At 38.4% G+C, this 16,828-nt stretch overlaps 1 protein-coding gene across 3 annotated transcripts; it reads left to right on the forward strand.

Moving 5' to 3' along the window:
* Positions 1-226: 226 nt before the first annotated feature.
* On the forward strand, positions 227-16,217 carry LOC112899620 (uridine-cytidine kinase D). Of its 3 annotated transcripts, none has more exons than XM_025968157.1 (27): positions 227-446; positions 517-632; positions 732-870; positions 2,271-2,369; positions 2,452-2,520; positions 2,623-2,757; positions 2,855-2,923; positions 4,297-4,352; positions 5,026-5,185; positions 6,467-6,631; positions 7,743-7,827; positions 7,898-8,101; positions 8,234-8,325; positions 8,418-8,460; positions 9,602-9,759; positions 10,410-10,520; positions 11,480-11,548; positions 11,655-11,798; positions 11,932-12,006; positions 12,264-12,440; positions 12,531-12,616; positions 13,206-13,260; positions 13,884-14,009; positions 14,110-14,223; positions 15,385-15,504; positions 15,683-15,812; positions 15,891-16,217. In XM_025968157.1, exons 1-26 carry the CDS (start codon positions 306-308, stop codon positions 15,746-15,748), a joined length of 2,874 nt encoding a protein of 957 aa, XP_025823942.1. In that variant the 5' UTR covers positions 227-305; the 3' UTR covers positions 15,749-15,812; positions 15,891-16,217. The 3 variants fall into 3 exon arrangements, with proteins under 3 accessions (XP_025823942.1, XP_025823943.1, XP_025823944.1); XM_025968158.1 differs by having other exon boundaries at positions 227-443; XM_025968159.1 differs by lacking the exons at positions 227-446; positions 517-632; positions 732-870; positions 2,271-2,369 and having other exon boundaries at positions 2,446-2,464.
* The last annotated feature ends 611 nt before the right edge of the window (positions 16,218-16,828 follow it).

Here is a 16,828-nt window from a genome sequence, read left to right on the forward strand (position 1 = left end):
ATGAAACATGTAGAAATAATAATTACAATATCAAAGATCAACTATTGAAATATATATCGAAGCGTCTGATTTTTCTTTCCTGTTCGGATGTCTGTGTCTTAGTATTTTCATTAATATTTTTTGCCACCTCATTCGTTGTCATTTTGGCCCATACGTCCGGCTCGGCCCAACCCTGCCCCAGGCCGGGCTCAGCGTGACAGCGTTCCGCACGCTAAGCAGCAGGCCAGAAGCGGCAGTTCCAACAACTTGCAAGCAACAAACACTTCTCCCTTCCTTTCTTCGCACTCCACCTCCACGGCGTCGCCATGGACGCCGACCTCGTGCAGCGCTGCCTCGAGGCCGGCGGCCGCGACCTCCTCTTCCACCACCCCTCCTCTCCTCCCTCCCCGACCTCCGCCTCCGCCGCCGCATCCTCATCCATCCTCCAGTCTCTCCCCCTCCACGTGGTAAACCCTCTCCCCCTTCCTCTCCTTATCCATTCCTCTCCCTAATGTCTTCCTCCGCCGTTTCTCCCAGTCATTCGACCGCGGGTACTACCTCCTTGTGAAGGCGATCCAGGAGCTGCGCGCGCGCAAGGATGGGCACGTCGTCACCGTCGGCATCGGCGGACCCACCGGTTCCGGCAAGACCAGGTACGGCGGCGGCATCATCTTCTCCCCTCGATCAGTGGCGCCAACTTTTGGGGTGAGTTGGTGATTTCGTGGTGCTGATGGTGGTTTTTTGCTGCGCAGCTTGGCGGAGAAGGTGGCATCGGTCCTTGGGTGCGTCGTGATTGTCTCCATGGAGGACTACCGCACGGGAGCTGGTGGCGACGACGGCAACAGCGACATCGATGCCATCGATTTCGAAGCACTCGCGCGCAACCTGCAGGTGTGGGTCTGGTTTTTTCTCCTCTCGTCCCGTTGGTTTTTGGGTCGGATTGGTTGGATGCGCACCAGCTGCTTGCTTTAGTGACGGGCCAGGGTGTAGTGAGAAATGGCGGGCTTCAATGCGCTTGTGCATTGTACCGTTTGGTAGGGCTGCACTAGTGGTCATTGTAGGCGAATTGAATTAATTGGGGGACGCACGGTATATACATGGAGTTGTTTCCAGAAAGGGAAGTGTCCAGTGTTTTCCTTGTTGCTATCAAATTCTCTTCCAGTCCTCTGCAGATCAAGTGATAACACCGCGTCCGCTTAGGGTCACAGTTATTGAATTTGAACTAAAAGACATAGCTGTATGATGACTACTTGGCAATTTAGCAACCATTTGGACTTTTGATTATGGCCGATTAGATTGTGAAGGCAGGAACTATTGGTACCTTGGGTTTTTCAACTATTTGCCAGTTCATAAATAGTGACTACATGCACGTCTTACTCTTGTTTTAGATCTTTGCACTTTCCTGAATCAAGGCTGCTCAAACACATATAGATGCCCAAATTAAGTGTCTGATACATCAGCTGCTCTTCTGTGTCACTGGGACAGCAATGTGTTGATTTCCCCATCACATCCTGTTAGGCACTTCTTTTTTTAGTGCTTAGAGCCTTCTTTGTCGTTATACTTGTTAGATTGCCTATACTTAGCTTATATCCTTTCCTTTTTTTCCTTGTGAGTTCTAGCATATCTTTTTTTTCCATTATACTAGCTGTGTGACTGTGCGTTTCAACTACATGTAAGGCTGGGCTCAGGGCCACATATGTCATAATTGCTGATTTGTTGTCTGACTGCACGTTCAATGGTACTGAGGGCATTTAGGCTTGACTATTATCTGCAACATTTTAGAGTTTCTTATCATTTAGGTGTGATAAGCATTCATATTGTCTTATAGAGGTAAATAAAATGCAAATCCACAAAGTGTTATCTGAGCTGGGAACTTATTCACCTGACCACCAAATAAAGAGCGATGTCAGTATATGGAAAATCCAAATTCTCCTTGGTTCTGATCTACTTACCTGTACGAAGAATTATGGTGTAATGTTTTGGTTTTAGCAAATATATCTGCGAGACTGGCTCCCCATAGTTTTGGTATTTTGCGGTGATGATCTGGTGTTGGACCTTTATAGGCACAGATTTGACATTATTGCTTTGTAGGTTTGTCCAAAGTTTGTAAAACTAATGTTGCTTTTGTTATCGGGACTTGGTACAGTTGGTTGGCTCAATATTTTAGATGTTGATTGCGCAATTTTAATTGTATGTGGTTTATTTTTTCAGATAATTGCAGAAATTTAATTGATATCTTTCTGCTTATATTGGTTTTGTCTAGTACCCTTACGGTCATGTCTACTGAGCAGGATCTTGTAAAGGGTAAAGATACGATGGTGCCACTCGTTGATTTTCAAGAGAAGAAGCGCACAGGATGGAGGCAACTGAAGATTTCTTCATCTGGAGTGGTGCAATATCTCAGCAATGCACGCTATACTACTATAAAATCTTCACCAATCTTACATCTTCTGATACAAGTTATCCTTCTAGGTGATTGTCGATGGTGCGTATGCTCTGCATTCAACACTAAGATCATTACTTGATATCCGGGTTGCTGTGGTAAACATGATAATTCCTTACTTTCTGTAAGTTATTTTTGTTAAGACTTATTGGCAGAACAGTAATCTTACCTGTTGAGTAACCTTGCAAAATGAGTTTCAGGTTGGTGGCGTTCATTTTAGCCTACTCTCTAAAGTTCAGCATGATATTGGAGATTCTTGCTCATTGGATTATCTGATCGACAGCATATTTCCATTGTTTAGGAAGCACATTGAGCCAGACCTGCATCATGCACAAGTACACCCTTGTCTATCCATAGCTGTTACCTTCTTCTGATTTCTGGCATTCGTTCAGTTCTTTGGTCATGATGTTTCCTAGTGATCTACTGGTGCAGATTAGGATTGATAACAGCTTTGTCTGTTCATTCCGAGAACCTTACTACAAGCTAAAGTGCAAAAATGAGGTCAGCAAAGGATTACTGTTGACTAGTACTATTTTTAATATCAATTTGCTGCTTATTTCATGCAGGATCAATTATTTCAATCTTGATTTTTATTAATGTAGTTCTCTTGACTTCCTGCCCTTGAGTGAATGAAAGTTATTTTTTTCCCATCTGTGGTGGTATTTTTGTTTTGTTGTGATGAATAATCATATTATTCGGGAATCAGTAATATTGTGTCAGCATCCTCTTTTGTTAGTCCTTGCACCAGTAAATTCTGATAACACTTCCTGCTAGAAGGTTCTTAATGCTTAGTTCTGAACACATAGTATTGCCTGTAGTGGACTTCTAGCTTTGGTGAGTCTAGCACAACAATCAGCAATACTAGCAAATTTGGAGCTGCACCGTGCCAGGTGCTGGCACCAGCCAAGCTTATATATCCAGTCACATCTTCACATGATCACCACAATCAACAGATAGTTAGGAAATTGCTTGCTTTTCCAGTTTGTTAGGATTATTGAAGGTTTTGAGATTTATGTATCCTATCTTTAGGATAGCTGTGATTAGCTACCATTTATTTGGGCCTTATCACGATTTAAGGAGTGGAGGCATATCGATTTCAACTAAGGAAGAATATTATATGCAATATGTTCTTATACCTTGTCCTTCCTCAGCATGTCCTGCCGCCATACAGCTCCTAGGATCACACACCCTTGCGCCTCCCATTTCTACTTCCTGCTCCAGTTCTGTGTCAGCCTATAACAACTGGTCAGCCAGAATCTGGCTTGCACTTTGAAGTATGCCACCTAAGATTCGTTGAATTTCTGTTCTTAGCTGGAAAACTCTTCAGTCATTGCAAGAATGATATCTGTCTACTCCCTCTTGCACTAGTTACCTGATCATTATGTGATGTTTCATGACAAAAATACTGCTGTTTAAATTTAGTGTGATGTTCATATTTGAATGCTAATTTGATAGTGCTGCTTTTGCAAACAGTTGCATTTCAATCTTTGTGTTTTTAGTCTATGTGTGATCAAATTGGTCAGAACTGTAAATTGCAAAATGAAAAAAAAAAGTTTGCCTTGGAGAGCACACTGGTTTCAGAAAATTTTACATGTGGCCAATGCTGTATCAGAGATGCCATAGTTATGGACCTACTTTACATTTGAAATATTAAATTTGAAGACCTTGACTGAAATGTCACGTTTTACTCATTCTCATTATCAACATTTCATTTGAAGCAGCCTTTGTTTTTATCCTTACATTGCAATACCCAGCAAAATTAAGCTTCAGTACACAATTATAATGTGCTTACTAATTGCTTGCTTGTAGTTATGCTTATTCTTTGTACCTACTTATATTCTTTGTTTTTTTTAACTTTTCTTATTTTATTGTAGTCACCAGATGGCACAAAATTCTATTCTTTTGACCAAAATAAAGCAGAAACTGAGAAGTGAGTGCATCCTCTTGAACCTCTTAATTTACTTGCACACTCAGCAGTAGTAGTTATGACAGTTTAAGTTTTTTTTTGATAACAATGACAGTTTAAAAGTTGTCATAGTCGTGGTATATATTGTAGGAGTGTGCGATCCCACAATCGTATGCTTGGACTTAACCTAAATTGGTTCATGGATAGGAACTTAATAAAATCAATAATTATTTATGCTCAGGATTGGTTGTAGCGTAATCCTTACTACAAACTATGCCAGCATTAATATGAATTTGTTGACACTTCCATTACTTCTAATTCTTAGTTTATTTTTCTTTCATTCTCAGTCTGCATATCTAAGAAATATTTTGCTTCATTCAATAGAAGAATTGGAATTAAATAAATGCATCCATTTTGAACATGAGCAGCATAGACACTTATATCCTACAACACTTATTCTACATGAGGCTGTGTAAGCCACTCAAAACTTAATTTTTTTTAGTACATGGGGTTGCTCGGATTCATGGTCAATGTGGTAGACTTTGCATGCGTACAAAAACCTTGTCATTGATTTTCATTTGAGACATATGTGATTTTATAAATCTGGCAGGATCCTGACAGCCTTGGTAGAGTTCCCTTGTACCTTCATATGTGTGTTCATTTTAGTTTGTGACAACTGGTTTGTTAATTTTTCCAGCTTTATTGAGATGTACCTTAGGCCACCTTTTACTTCTGAAGAAATGAAGATCGATGATTGGATTAAAGTTAGACAATGTGGAATAAGATACTACTTATCTCTTGGAGACCAGAGGATTGTTGACAAATACTTCATAATTCGTCCAAAAGCTGAGTTTGAGGTATTCATTGATCTTAAAAGGAACTGTTCTATTTTTCTTTAAGTTGCTGAACAAGAACTTAAAACTTGCATTGGTTTATCATTCTGGGAAGAGAATTGGTGCTTGCTGACTAAGGTGAAATAGTATGTGTTTGCCATAGGTCCAGGAAACCGTTACATGCAACCCCCACCCCCTGCGCCCCACCACCACCACACACACACACAAAAAAAAAAAGCCTACGTATATGGCAAGCTGTGCTAGCTCTTTGACTCTCGCATCAGGCAGGTCTCTTCCCCAGCCAACAAGCACCCATTGAATACTTGGTGATGCTCCGTTTAACACAATCATTATGTTCTTTTCTTATCAACCAAGCTCAAGCTCCCAGATTACTAGGGAGTTGACCCTTTCTCAACAATTTGTCCACCCTTGTACTTGCCATCATCCACCAATCAGATAGGATATTTCAGCCCCTTTTGGCAATAGGTCAGGCATCCAATGATTAGTTCTTGTGATGTTAGGCTACTTGATTCTTTTTTGAACTTGCAGTTTCATTAAGAACTATTTGTTCTTAAGTGATTTCATCCTTTCCATGACAAAAGAAGTTTATCTTAAATATTTTGTGTCTGCTTTTATGTCTCCATATAAAACAATATAACTTAGAAGGTAAACTTGGTGATATTCATGAATGTTTGATAATTGTTGTCTCAGTTGCAATTGTTTCTGATTTAAGCTCTGCTTTAAGGGTATGGCTTATAATGTGTAGGAATGATGTAATTGGTGTGTAATTCGTGTGGGTCTTGTAAGGGTTCTTAGCCTCCTTTCATTCTTCTTATTATAATGATGCGCATCCCACCTGCGTGTTTGAGAAAAATGTGTAGGATGCTGGGATTAAGTAGTTTATTTTCACTAGTATCTGAACCAGCAATGTATATATCCACCAGCAGGAAAGTGCGGAAAATCTAAAGAAGTGGAATATGTAAATCTGAGTGGTAATACTACTCGAAGTAGAAATTACATATCATCATAGAAATGTGTGTAACTACAATTTGTTTGTGCTGCGAGATATTGCAAGTGATCGGCAATAACATTTAAACACAATTTCTTATGTAGAAATATATTTTATTACATTATTGCATTTAAGTCAGTCTCAGTCACAAGTAACCAATGTTTTTATTGTCAATCTGGGTGAAGCCCTCCTTAAATAAAGAGAGAAATTATTTCATGGGAGCACCTTGTACCACTTAAAATTACGCAATGTAAGTGCACATTCTGACCGTGCGGCATGTTTCTGAATTATTTCAGGTTGGGCGGACAACTCTTGGAGGATTGTTGGCCTTGGGATACAGTGTTGTTGTTAGCTTTAAACGTACAAGCACGTCTGTCAATAGAGATCAATTACTGATAGCAGCAGAGACCATTGACACCCTGAATGAGACCTTTTTGGTGTTAAAGGGCCCAAGTAGAAAGGTATTCATTCTTCAATACTATTACTAGGTGATGAGTTACGACTCGATTGTGCTCTGCGGCACACTCAATTTATTTCAAGAGTCTTGGGAATAAATTAATCAAACATGATATCCATTTGCGGGTTTTGTCACCTACCATTTTATGACCATCCTTGAATCTGATAAGTGCTAATACCCTTTATCTTGTGCTCAAATTGGTTTATTTCATCTTCTTGTTGATTTTCAACTATGTATGATTTTTGGCTTAAAATATTTAGTGTGGCTTTTGTTGCTTGTGGCCTTATAATCCATCAATATTTCCTTTAATGCTCATTTATTACCTTTTCATATAAAATATTTAGAGGACTGAGATTGACACTTTATATTATATTTTCCTCCTAGGTCATTAATAAGAGATATCTTTGTTCCTTGAACGCGCTCGAGAGCTTCACATCATTATATTAAGAAGAAAAGGAGTCTAAGAATACTCGTAGAACCTAATGCTCGTTTGGGATGCTAATTACATTGTGGCTTGCAGAATAAAACTAAGACATGACCATTGACCAGATAAACTCTCATGGCCACATGCTATTGAGGCCTTTGACCCTGACATACACCACAATTTAGCTACTATTTTTTTTCTCTAACACGAGGAGAGCTGTGCATCATTACACCACTCACTCCACACCCTCACACCAAACAACTAACATACACTTACCTTTTAACACGTACAGTCTCTAATGTCTTGCATGATAATGCTGAAATTAGGCAAGGCACCCTCAAAAACATAACTATTCCTGTGCTATTAATAAGAGATGTCATTAACATACATCAACTATTTGTTATACCTGTTTACTTCTAAGAAACTTATGAATTGTAACTATTCAGGTACCAGTTCACAACATCCATTTTCTTCTTGTTTGGCTATAAGACCCTATATGCTGTCTGTTATAGATGAGTAATCGAAAGATTAATGTTCCTAATTGCTACTGCTGTCATTGTGCTGTCAAATTGTTCCAAGCGGAGAAATATCTGTGATTATGAATTCTTATTGATCACGTATTAATTTCATGTTTGTTGTGATTGAACCTTGGATAAAGCTTGAAAAAATTTAACTGACTTACATAATTTAGATTGTTGCAGCAGAAGCTTCCAAGCTTGGTATAAAGGGACCATGGATCACAAAGTCATACCTAGAAATGATATTGGATAGCAAAGGTATAGATCTCTAATATTCCCTTAGTTTGCAACCAGACCAGCTTGCTAATAAGTTCTTTATTGATCATAGGGGTTCCACGACTCAATACACCGCCACCAGTCTCTAGCACACTTCTAACTGAAAGCCAAGAAAAGAAAATTGCTGCACCTAAACCAATTCGTGTTTCTGCTGAAAACGTTACAAATCTTGATGACTTGATGCAACCGTGGACAAGATCCCCGCCCAAAAAGTTGGAGCAGGAACATATTCTGGCAAAATGGCAGTTTATCCCAGGTTGTGAACTTTAACTTTGCATAGGAATTTGTGATACTGTTTCCATGGACTATTTTGGAAAGAAAAAGAGGAGGCTTAGGACCACAGCTTCCAATGAATAGCTTGTAATGATTATCTATTACATGTTTTCAGATTCTTCTTCAAGATGTAATGTCCAGCTAGCTCCTCTGCCAGATTCTTATGACTTGGATAGGGGCCTCCTTCTATCAGTTCAAGCAATTCAGGTAAATGGAGCCTTAAGTCTATGCATGCCAATTGTTAATTTACATACATATTTAACAGATATCACATAATTGTGTATTATGTTATCTGTCAGGCATTGTTGGAGAACAAAGGATATCCTGTCATTGTTGGGATTGGTAATGCCTCCATCTTTATTTTTCGAACATAGTCGAATTGTGTTTCGCATTTGGACTCAAAAGTTGTAGACCAAACATCTGCCTCAGCTAAAAAGGGTATACAGGATTGCAGCTGGCTTGGAAACCATTTAAGTTTCCTTAAAAATCCAAATATTCATAATAGTAATTTCACATTCTCATATTCACTTGCAATGAGTTCACACACTGAAGTATTTTAGAACTATTGGCTCTTACTGGTTTGTCAGGATCCTAAATGAATGAGTTTCCAGTGATGGTAGGCTTTTATGACTGGCAAAACACCAAAAGTTCCGGATACAGTTATGGGGAAAAAATGTACTTGTTCTGAGTGTGAGTGGTGTATGCTGTGATGGATGCTAAGATTTGGGCAGAATCTCATTTCATCACTGTATACTTTTGGGAATCTGGTTAAACCAAGTATTACTATTGTAGTATCATTGGTAGGCTTATCACTTTTATGATTCTCCACTTGTTCCATATCATGCTATCCTTTTGTCGATTTAAATGTCAGTACATCCATTGATTCTGATCCGTGACGGTAACTGCTTAGGTGCACCTCAATTGTTGTGAAAAAGGAGACCTAAAGGATGAGTTGGCACCTTAGGGAATACCTTATAGACATTGGACCTAAAGAATGAGTAGTGGGAAGGAAAAAAATAATTGCCATTTATGTTTTTTATTAATACATGAATCATGTCTTAAAGCCCACCCGCAGGACCTTAGCCTCATCACCAATTCTTAAGGCCCATGGTGACCTTATACAATAGTTAGGAAAAATATTGGGGAAAGAGTTCCCCATATCACACTACTAGATCTAGCACTCGTGTAAAAAGGAGAAAAAGATCCAGTATATTGTTACTGGAGCATGAGAATTACTCGGTTAATCAAATGCATTTTAATTTTCAAATTATTCAGACAATCATGTCAGGCTTAAGATCTCAGGAGGTAAAAACTTTAGCCTTCGTTGTTGGGTTAGTCACCTCTGTAGCTGATTCTTTATATCAATTTTGTGTCTTTTGGTGTTTCTGCTATACTTTCTATCTTGCATCATGTTTCATTAGAAAATTTCATTTGAGGATTTTTATACATGCTTAGTACTACTTTTTTCTTCTATTGTTTATAGGTGGTCCTAGTGGATCGGGAAAGACAAGTTTAGCTCAGAAGATGGCAAATATAATTGGCTGTGAAGTTGTAAGCTTGGAAAGTTATTACAAGCCTGAACAAGTGAGAGATTACAAGTATGATGATTACAGCTCATTGGACATTGCTTTGCTGACTAAGGTGATATATCCTTTTCATTTCCTATGCTAACTTATGCTTCAAATGCTTCCAGATTTCTGAACAGGCGAGATTAATCAAAACTAGTTTATCGAAAACTGATGGTTAGACAGTTATCTCTTGGTATCAACGTAACTGGCATACTTGTCATTGACACTATGGTATTTTGAAAGTGTGGCAGTTAATTATAGGAGACCCCTAGTTACACGCTTAGAGTATATTTTATTCTTGGTTAGTATAGGCCTGCAGCTTTATCATTTATCCATAGTTGCTCACTGAGTCGCTGTTTGGTTTGCACCCTACTCTGTCTGTTTCACAACGTGAGTCTTTTTCCATGGGATTCACCGTTCCAAAATGTCTATTGAGGAGATCTAGAATGTTGTTGAAACTTGAAAGTTTCCATCTTCCACCCCTAAAATTTTTGTGATGTGAAGGGGGTTTAGTGGTTGTAGCAGAGAATTTAGAGAGAATTTAATAAGGGGCATGTAAAGTCATTTTCTTTGATGTAGTGCCTCCTTGGTCTCTGCTGATGGCTTTGCACTTATATTATGAAATGGAGGGTAATTTTGTATAGTTTAAGATGTTAATTCATGATCTGAGCAACTATATTGATGATTAGTTAGTTACTGTCTGTAACTATTGTTGTAACACAGAACATTATGGAAATCAGAAATAGCCATAAGGCGGAAGTTCCTTGCTTCGACTTTGAAAATTTCAGCAGAAAGGGGTTCAAGGAGCTTCAAGTCTCTGAGGAAAGTGGAGTGGTAAAGTATATATCCATCCAACCGTCTCATCGAGTACATTTTGCTAATATTTCAACTGGGCTAGTTTTCTATTCTTGCATGATACACTTTTTGAAAAATTGTCGTCATATTGGAAGTATAGGTTTTTTTTTTGAAAGCTAAGTATAGGGTATTCGTTGTAATATCTTCTTAATATGCAATTGGATACCTCTGTTTGAATGGTTGCATGCTAATTTTATGATATGCTTGATAGACAGATTAATAAAATGAAAGTCTGAGAGAAAATTGATGTATTTATTCTTGTAAAAGGCGCGTCTGCTCAGTGCCCCCCTAGTGTGAGTGTGATGGTGTGAGTGGCTGGGTGTGTGCGTATGGTGGGTTTATTTTTTTTTGCTTTGTAGGGGCTCTTTACCCCCTTCTTTTCACCTTCTTAATATAAGGATACGCAGCTCTCCTGTGTGTTCGAGAAAAAAAAGAAAATTGACATATTTGTATTTAAATGAATGGAGGCACTGGAGTAGAATATGTGAGATAATCCATGAGTTTTGTTTTGTTTTGACCAGTAGGGTCAGATATACTTTGCTTAGCCATTAAGTTATAGGTAGCTGTTGACAGCTGCTAGTAGCAGTAAATTTGGATTTTGCTTTAGCTGACATAATGTCGGTACTGTAGCGGTACTGTAGCACCGACCTAAAATTCCTATAAAAGGACATGTACCCCTCATGTGTATCCAAGCTTGTGTAATATAGAAATATACATTGTTAGCTTCACTCCACAAAACCACTCCTCTCATGTCTCTCTCCTGTTCTTAACAGAACAGAAGTGATCCTACGTTAAAGAATCTAACAGAATACGGTTGAATTTTGATACTATTGTCTACCAAATATTTTATATGCAATCGTTTGGTATTTATTACATTCTGCAATGCTTAGCTCTCTTGGATAAGTAGTGATCGTTTCTTGACTTCTTTCGGATACCAGGTAATCTTTGAAGGTGTCTATACTTTACATCCTGCTATAAGGAAATTGCTGGATTTGTGGATTGCAGTTGTAAGCTCCTTACTTTCATAACTTCAATCATTTGTACTCTGGTTCCATCGTCTTCCTACTTCGTCATAAATAATTGTTTGGATATTAACATATTCCCTTGCATTAGGTTGGTGGAGTTCATTCACACCTTATCGCAAGAATACAGAGAGACAAGAATCGTGCTGGCTTTTCTATTTCCCAGACTGAAATCATGACCACCGTGTTTCCACTGTTTCAGCAATACATCGAACCACATCTTGTCCATGCTCATGTTGGTACAGAAAACATAATTGTTGACCTATTTGATTATTTTCCCATTATACAATTGTCCATTGTCTTGTTCGTATTATGCATTCAGTAATTTATGTGTACTTATGCATTTTTCTTCTGTACTTGCTTGGCAGCTTAAGATTCAGAATGATTTTGATCCTGTGCTCTCTCCTGAAAGCTCACTTTTTGTGTTAAAAAGTAAAAAACAGGTAAACATACAACTTCATATTCCCACTTTTCCAGTGTTCACCCCTGGGCGATAGGTGATAGTTGGGAGGCAGATCAATTCCTTGTACCTAATGGGTGATTTGGTACGCCGAGGTGACTGCCTTGTACATGTAATAGCTGCCTAGGATGGATAAATCGGTTAGGTGGGGTTTTGTCACTGAGCACCTAGGCAGCCGCCTAGGACAACACTGTACATTCCATGTTTTGGGTAGTGTTGAGTTTTTGCTCCCTTTGTCAGGTGTCCTATCAAGACATACTGAAGGTACTAGATGCTAGTAAAGTCTGCAGTTCTGTCCAGAACTTTACTGATGTGTACTTAAGGCTTCCTGGCGTACCATCTAATGGACAGCTCACAGAAGGCGAGTGTATCCGGGTCAGAATTTGTGAAGGAAGATTTGCATTGTTAATACGAGAGGTTTGCAAACTTATCATCTTATTTCATTTATGTTTCTTTGACACGAGTCAGTAACTTGTTGCCCTTTCTCTTCCCTTCTATATATGCTAGCCTATACGGGAAGGAAATTTTATTATCCAACCAAAGGTTGATTTTGATATCAGTGCCAGCATTGTCGCAGGACTTCTTAAGCTTGGGTAAGTGGTGAACCTGTTTGGTGTCTATCCTTTTCACTTGTTTTGAGAAAAATGTACTGGGCATTTCTTCATCTGAGAGCTGTTGCAAGTAAACATCAAAATTGACTCCTTTTTTTTCCTCAAGCGCACAGGATAACTTTAGATATTGACTAATGTGTTTCTTCTTCCCTTCAATGTGTGCTAACCTATACAGGAAAAGAGCCCAAGAGACACATACAATACACCCCCACACACCCCCACCAGAGTGCCCACCAGCACCACACACAAAATCTTGAGCTGTTGAGTAATGTGTCTCTCATTGGACTTAGTTGTGATTTTAGTATATACTACTGAGAACTCAGTGATGGCCTGACGGGAATGGGATGCTGTGTTAGATATCGCATGATGGCACTATTGCCAAAGAACTTATGACTGCTGGCAAACTGTGCTGTTACTAGAAGAGCCATATAACACAAAAATGTGGGATTGTATTCTAGTAAACTTTCAGTTGATATGCTAAAAGTCACCTAGTATTTCCTAAATTATTTGACTCTCTGAAATTCCTTCGTCTACTACATTGTATTAATTTCTTTCCGTTCCTATTTTGTAGTTACCAAGCTGTTGCATATATTGAAGCTTCTGCTGTGATTTACCAAGATGGAAAGGTTATTATCTACTTCTGAGAACTGTAGCTCTTCTTTTTTTGGGAGAAAAATTTGCATACTAGCTCTTCTGAGAACTGTATCAAAAATAGGACCAGAGGCTTTATCGTTTTTGTTCTTGTAAAAAATCTGCCTACTCCAGTGCAATTGTGCCACTATAACATGCTTGTACAGTGGTTAGTGATCCTTTGGCATCATTGTTGTGCTATGCAAGTATGCATGATTAAGGATTAAATGACATAGCAGTTGTAAAATATTGATGGCACATTTCCAGATGTCCTTTACAAATGCCCTCCTCATTAGGAGGAAAGATTTGTCAAAGTATAGTTACATATTTTAATCCTGAAGATTTAGAACTTTTAAGTTCAACAGAAAATTCATAATTTTGAAAATATGAACAACTTAAATCTCTTGCCAGTCATATATGTTGAAAATATGGCACCTTTCTCGCATGTTGTGCTTTGAAACTGCTTCATGGGTAACTTTGAATACCTAAAGCAATGCTCATCTCATATTTTACATAGCATAATTGTGTAGTGTTATGATGGAAGCAAATCAGTATATTTGTTCAAGTTACATTGGCTTTACCACCAGTATATTCTGATGCATTTTTCACTCGATTGAAGATTTTAATAGAAGTTGACCATCTACAAGGCGTGGCAACTCCATATCTTCAAATTAAAGGGACAAATAAAGACATAGTTTCCTCTGCTGGTTCTGCACTCAGTTTGGATGGTTCATACACAACAAAGGTTTGGTTAGGAGTCCTCAGTCAATCCATGGGAAGGATAGGCATATATATAACTTATTTCCTGTATTTATTCAGTTTCATGGTTTCTTGCTGACATGCAGAGCTATCTTCAAATTATTTTGGAGAGCTTACCAGCTGATGAAAATGTTTCGGTTGGTATTCACAATCAACAAGCTGCAAGGCTGCAGGAACTGGTTGAGTTCATCCAGTCTCAGGTATGTTTGCTGTAGATGCCTACGTATGTTCACTTTTTGTATACCATACATGGAACCTTTCTTGATAAGCTATTTGTGAGGGTAGTAATAATATTGGTGGCCTGCAACTGAGAATACTTGTTTGTCTGCATTCATCTACTATATTGTTTCAATTAACATACAAGGAATGGCATTAGATAAACAAAGTTAATTTGGAGGTCTCAAACTTGTGGGATTATACTAGTACCTCTACCTCCAGTCAAGTTTACTTGATGTTTCGGACAAGAAAAACAAGTTGAAGACAAGCTGTTCTCCCTGTCTGAAACATCAAGCATACTTGACTGGAGGGAGTACTAGTTCAGGAAGAGAAAAAAGAGAGTTAAGTTTGGGGAGCTAACTACACTTTATAAATTTGCAAGTTGATCAATTTATGGAGCTCCTATGCAATTTTCTCTGAGTAAAATCTTCTTTCTGGTAATCTGTACCATATATGTAAATGTGGCATATTTGTTAAATTGTCAGGTTACTTCATTTTGGGCCTTTTAAACATGCTTACACACCGATGTCCTTTTGTTTTTAAAATCTGTGTAGCATTCTATTTCTATCTAGTTATTACTGCTGGAAGCTTCACAGAGCTAACTGCACTTTATAAATTTGCAAGATGAACAATTTATGGAGCTCCTATGCAATTTTCTCTGAGTAAAATCTTCTTTCTGGTAATTTGTACCATATATGTAAATGTGGCATATTTGTTAAATTGTCAGGTTACATCATTTTGGGCCTTTTAAACATGCTTACGCACCGATATCCTTTTGTTGTTTAAATCTGTGTAGGATTCTATTTCTATCTAGTAATACTGCTGGAAACTTCCCATTTCCAAGGCATAGAATTAGCCATTTTTCTGCCTCCCACCAGTTTGCTGGAAATTGCACAGATTGATTATCCTTGGAACTTGTCTTGGCTGGAATCCTTAAAACTCACAGTTGTAGTTCTGTTATAAATTACAGATAAAAATTAGTCTGAATTTAATGTCCGGCAAATGACAAACAAGGGTAAATGGGTGGCCTCATCTCGGCCACTAAAATGTGCAAGGGCTATTTAGCTCTTCAACAACTGTTTGTCTAATAAAAGTCATGGCTTCTTGTCAAATCATTCTCATATATTGAAATTATCATAATACAGGGAGGGAGCTTCAATTCAGATTCGTCTTCACCCATGCGAGAAATTTCTTCCACTGATAGTGTTCTTGATGATATGCAATCCAGGATAAGGAAGCTTGAGAGATGGAATACCATAAATATGGTATTTTCTATGTTTTGAGCGCTAGTGTTCATATGTTGAAATTTAGCTCCAAACAATCAACTGTATTGGGGTTTGGTACTTTCACATGTAACTTCATTAGTGAAATGATATGTTAGATTAATTTAACATTATGCATAGTCATGATTCAACTGTTGATCCAGTTAGTTTTCTTATGCAGGTATTGTGGACTATATTACTATCTGCTCTTGTTGGATATTCGCTTTACCAAAAAAGACGTCACTGACCAAGTGATATGGTTGACCTCGACTGAACAATGATTAATTTTGCTTTGAGCAGTGATCCAAAAGGTTTGAAAAATGACACTAGGTTTGCAATTGCTCTATCAGAAAGTTGCATATTTGATACTATCTTCTATAAATTTGCAGGGTTTTTTGGGGAAACGCTGTGGTGATGTTTCTGTACTGATGGTACAGATCCTTTAATAGTTTTACTGATAGGGTAGGACACAATTCATGATGTTTGCTGAACTGAAATCATGCACACCACAGGCACAAAGTAGCTTAGGTGCAGTCCTAAAACAAGTAACATTCCTAACTGTAAATACAGATCTTAGACGTGTGAGGTGATGGCCACCCGCGTTCCGTCCCAAATGCATGTTTTTCAGCTTGATGGCTCCGTGTCTAAAATAACTGCTGGAGAAAAGGAAAACCCTAATGCTGAATGTATTGTTCGTATAACCTTTTTCATGTTCATCTTTGCTTAAAAGTGCCTTCTACTATTTTGTTTTTCAAATATTCTTTTTGTGCATTGTATAGGTAGTGCTTGGAATGTGAATTTTCTTGCTTCATCGTATGAGTCATTGCCTGCTAGATTTCTAAGGTTTTTCTATGATCCTTGATTCAGGTCACGTGTTGAACAAAATCTTATGAAAATCCGTTTTGCCCCTTTGAACTTATGGCTGAGTTTGAATAAACCCTTCTAATTTAAAAACTGGACAACTACGCCCTCTTAACTCTAAAAAATTGGACATTGATCCCGTTGATCGTTCAAAATGATTTTAAGGTGGTTTTGTTAATGTGGCGATGGACCCCACATGTCATAATCCACCTCATATACTTAGAATCTTTTTAGGGGTCTTTTCACAAGATTTCTTATAGAAAAAACACTCAAGGGTGTTTTCATAAGATTTCATATAGAAAAAGATTAGTGCTTGATTTCTCACAAGCGGGGCTCGTGGCCTGGCTACAATAGCCATGGTTATAGGTGTGGCCGTGGGTAAGTAGCGGACCACGCCACTGGTGGGTTGGTTGGCGACGAGGTGTGCCTACCAACTATAGCGTGGTGAGACGAACCTAATGAGATA

This window comes from Panicum hallii, chromosome 7 (genome assembly GCF_002211085.1).
Source record: "Panicum hallii strain FIL2 chromosome 7, PHallii_v3.1, whole genome shotgun sequence".
Taxonomy (NCBI): domain Eukaryota; kingdom Viridiplantae; phylum Streptophyta; class Magnoliopsida; order Poales; family Poaceae; genus Panicum; species Panicum hallii.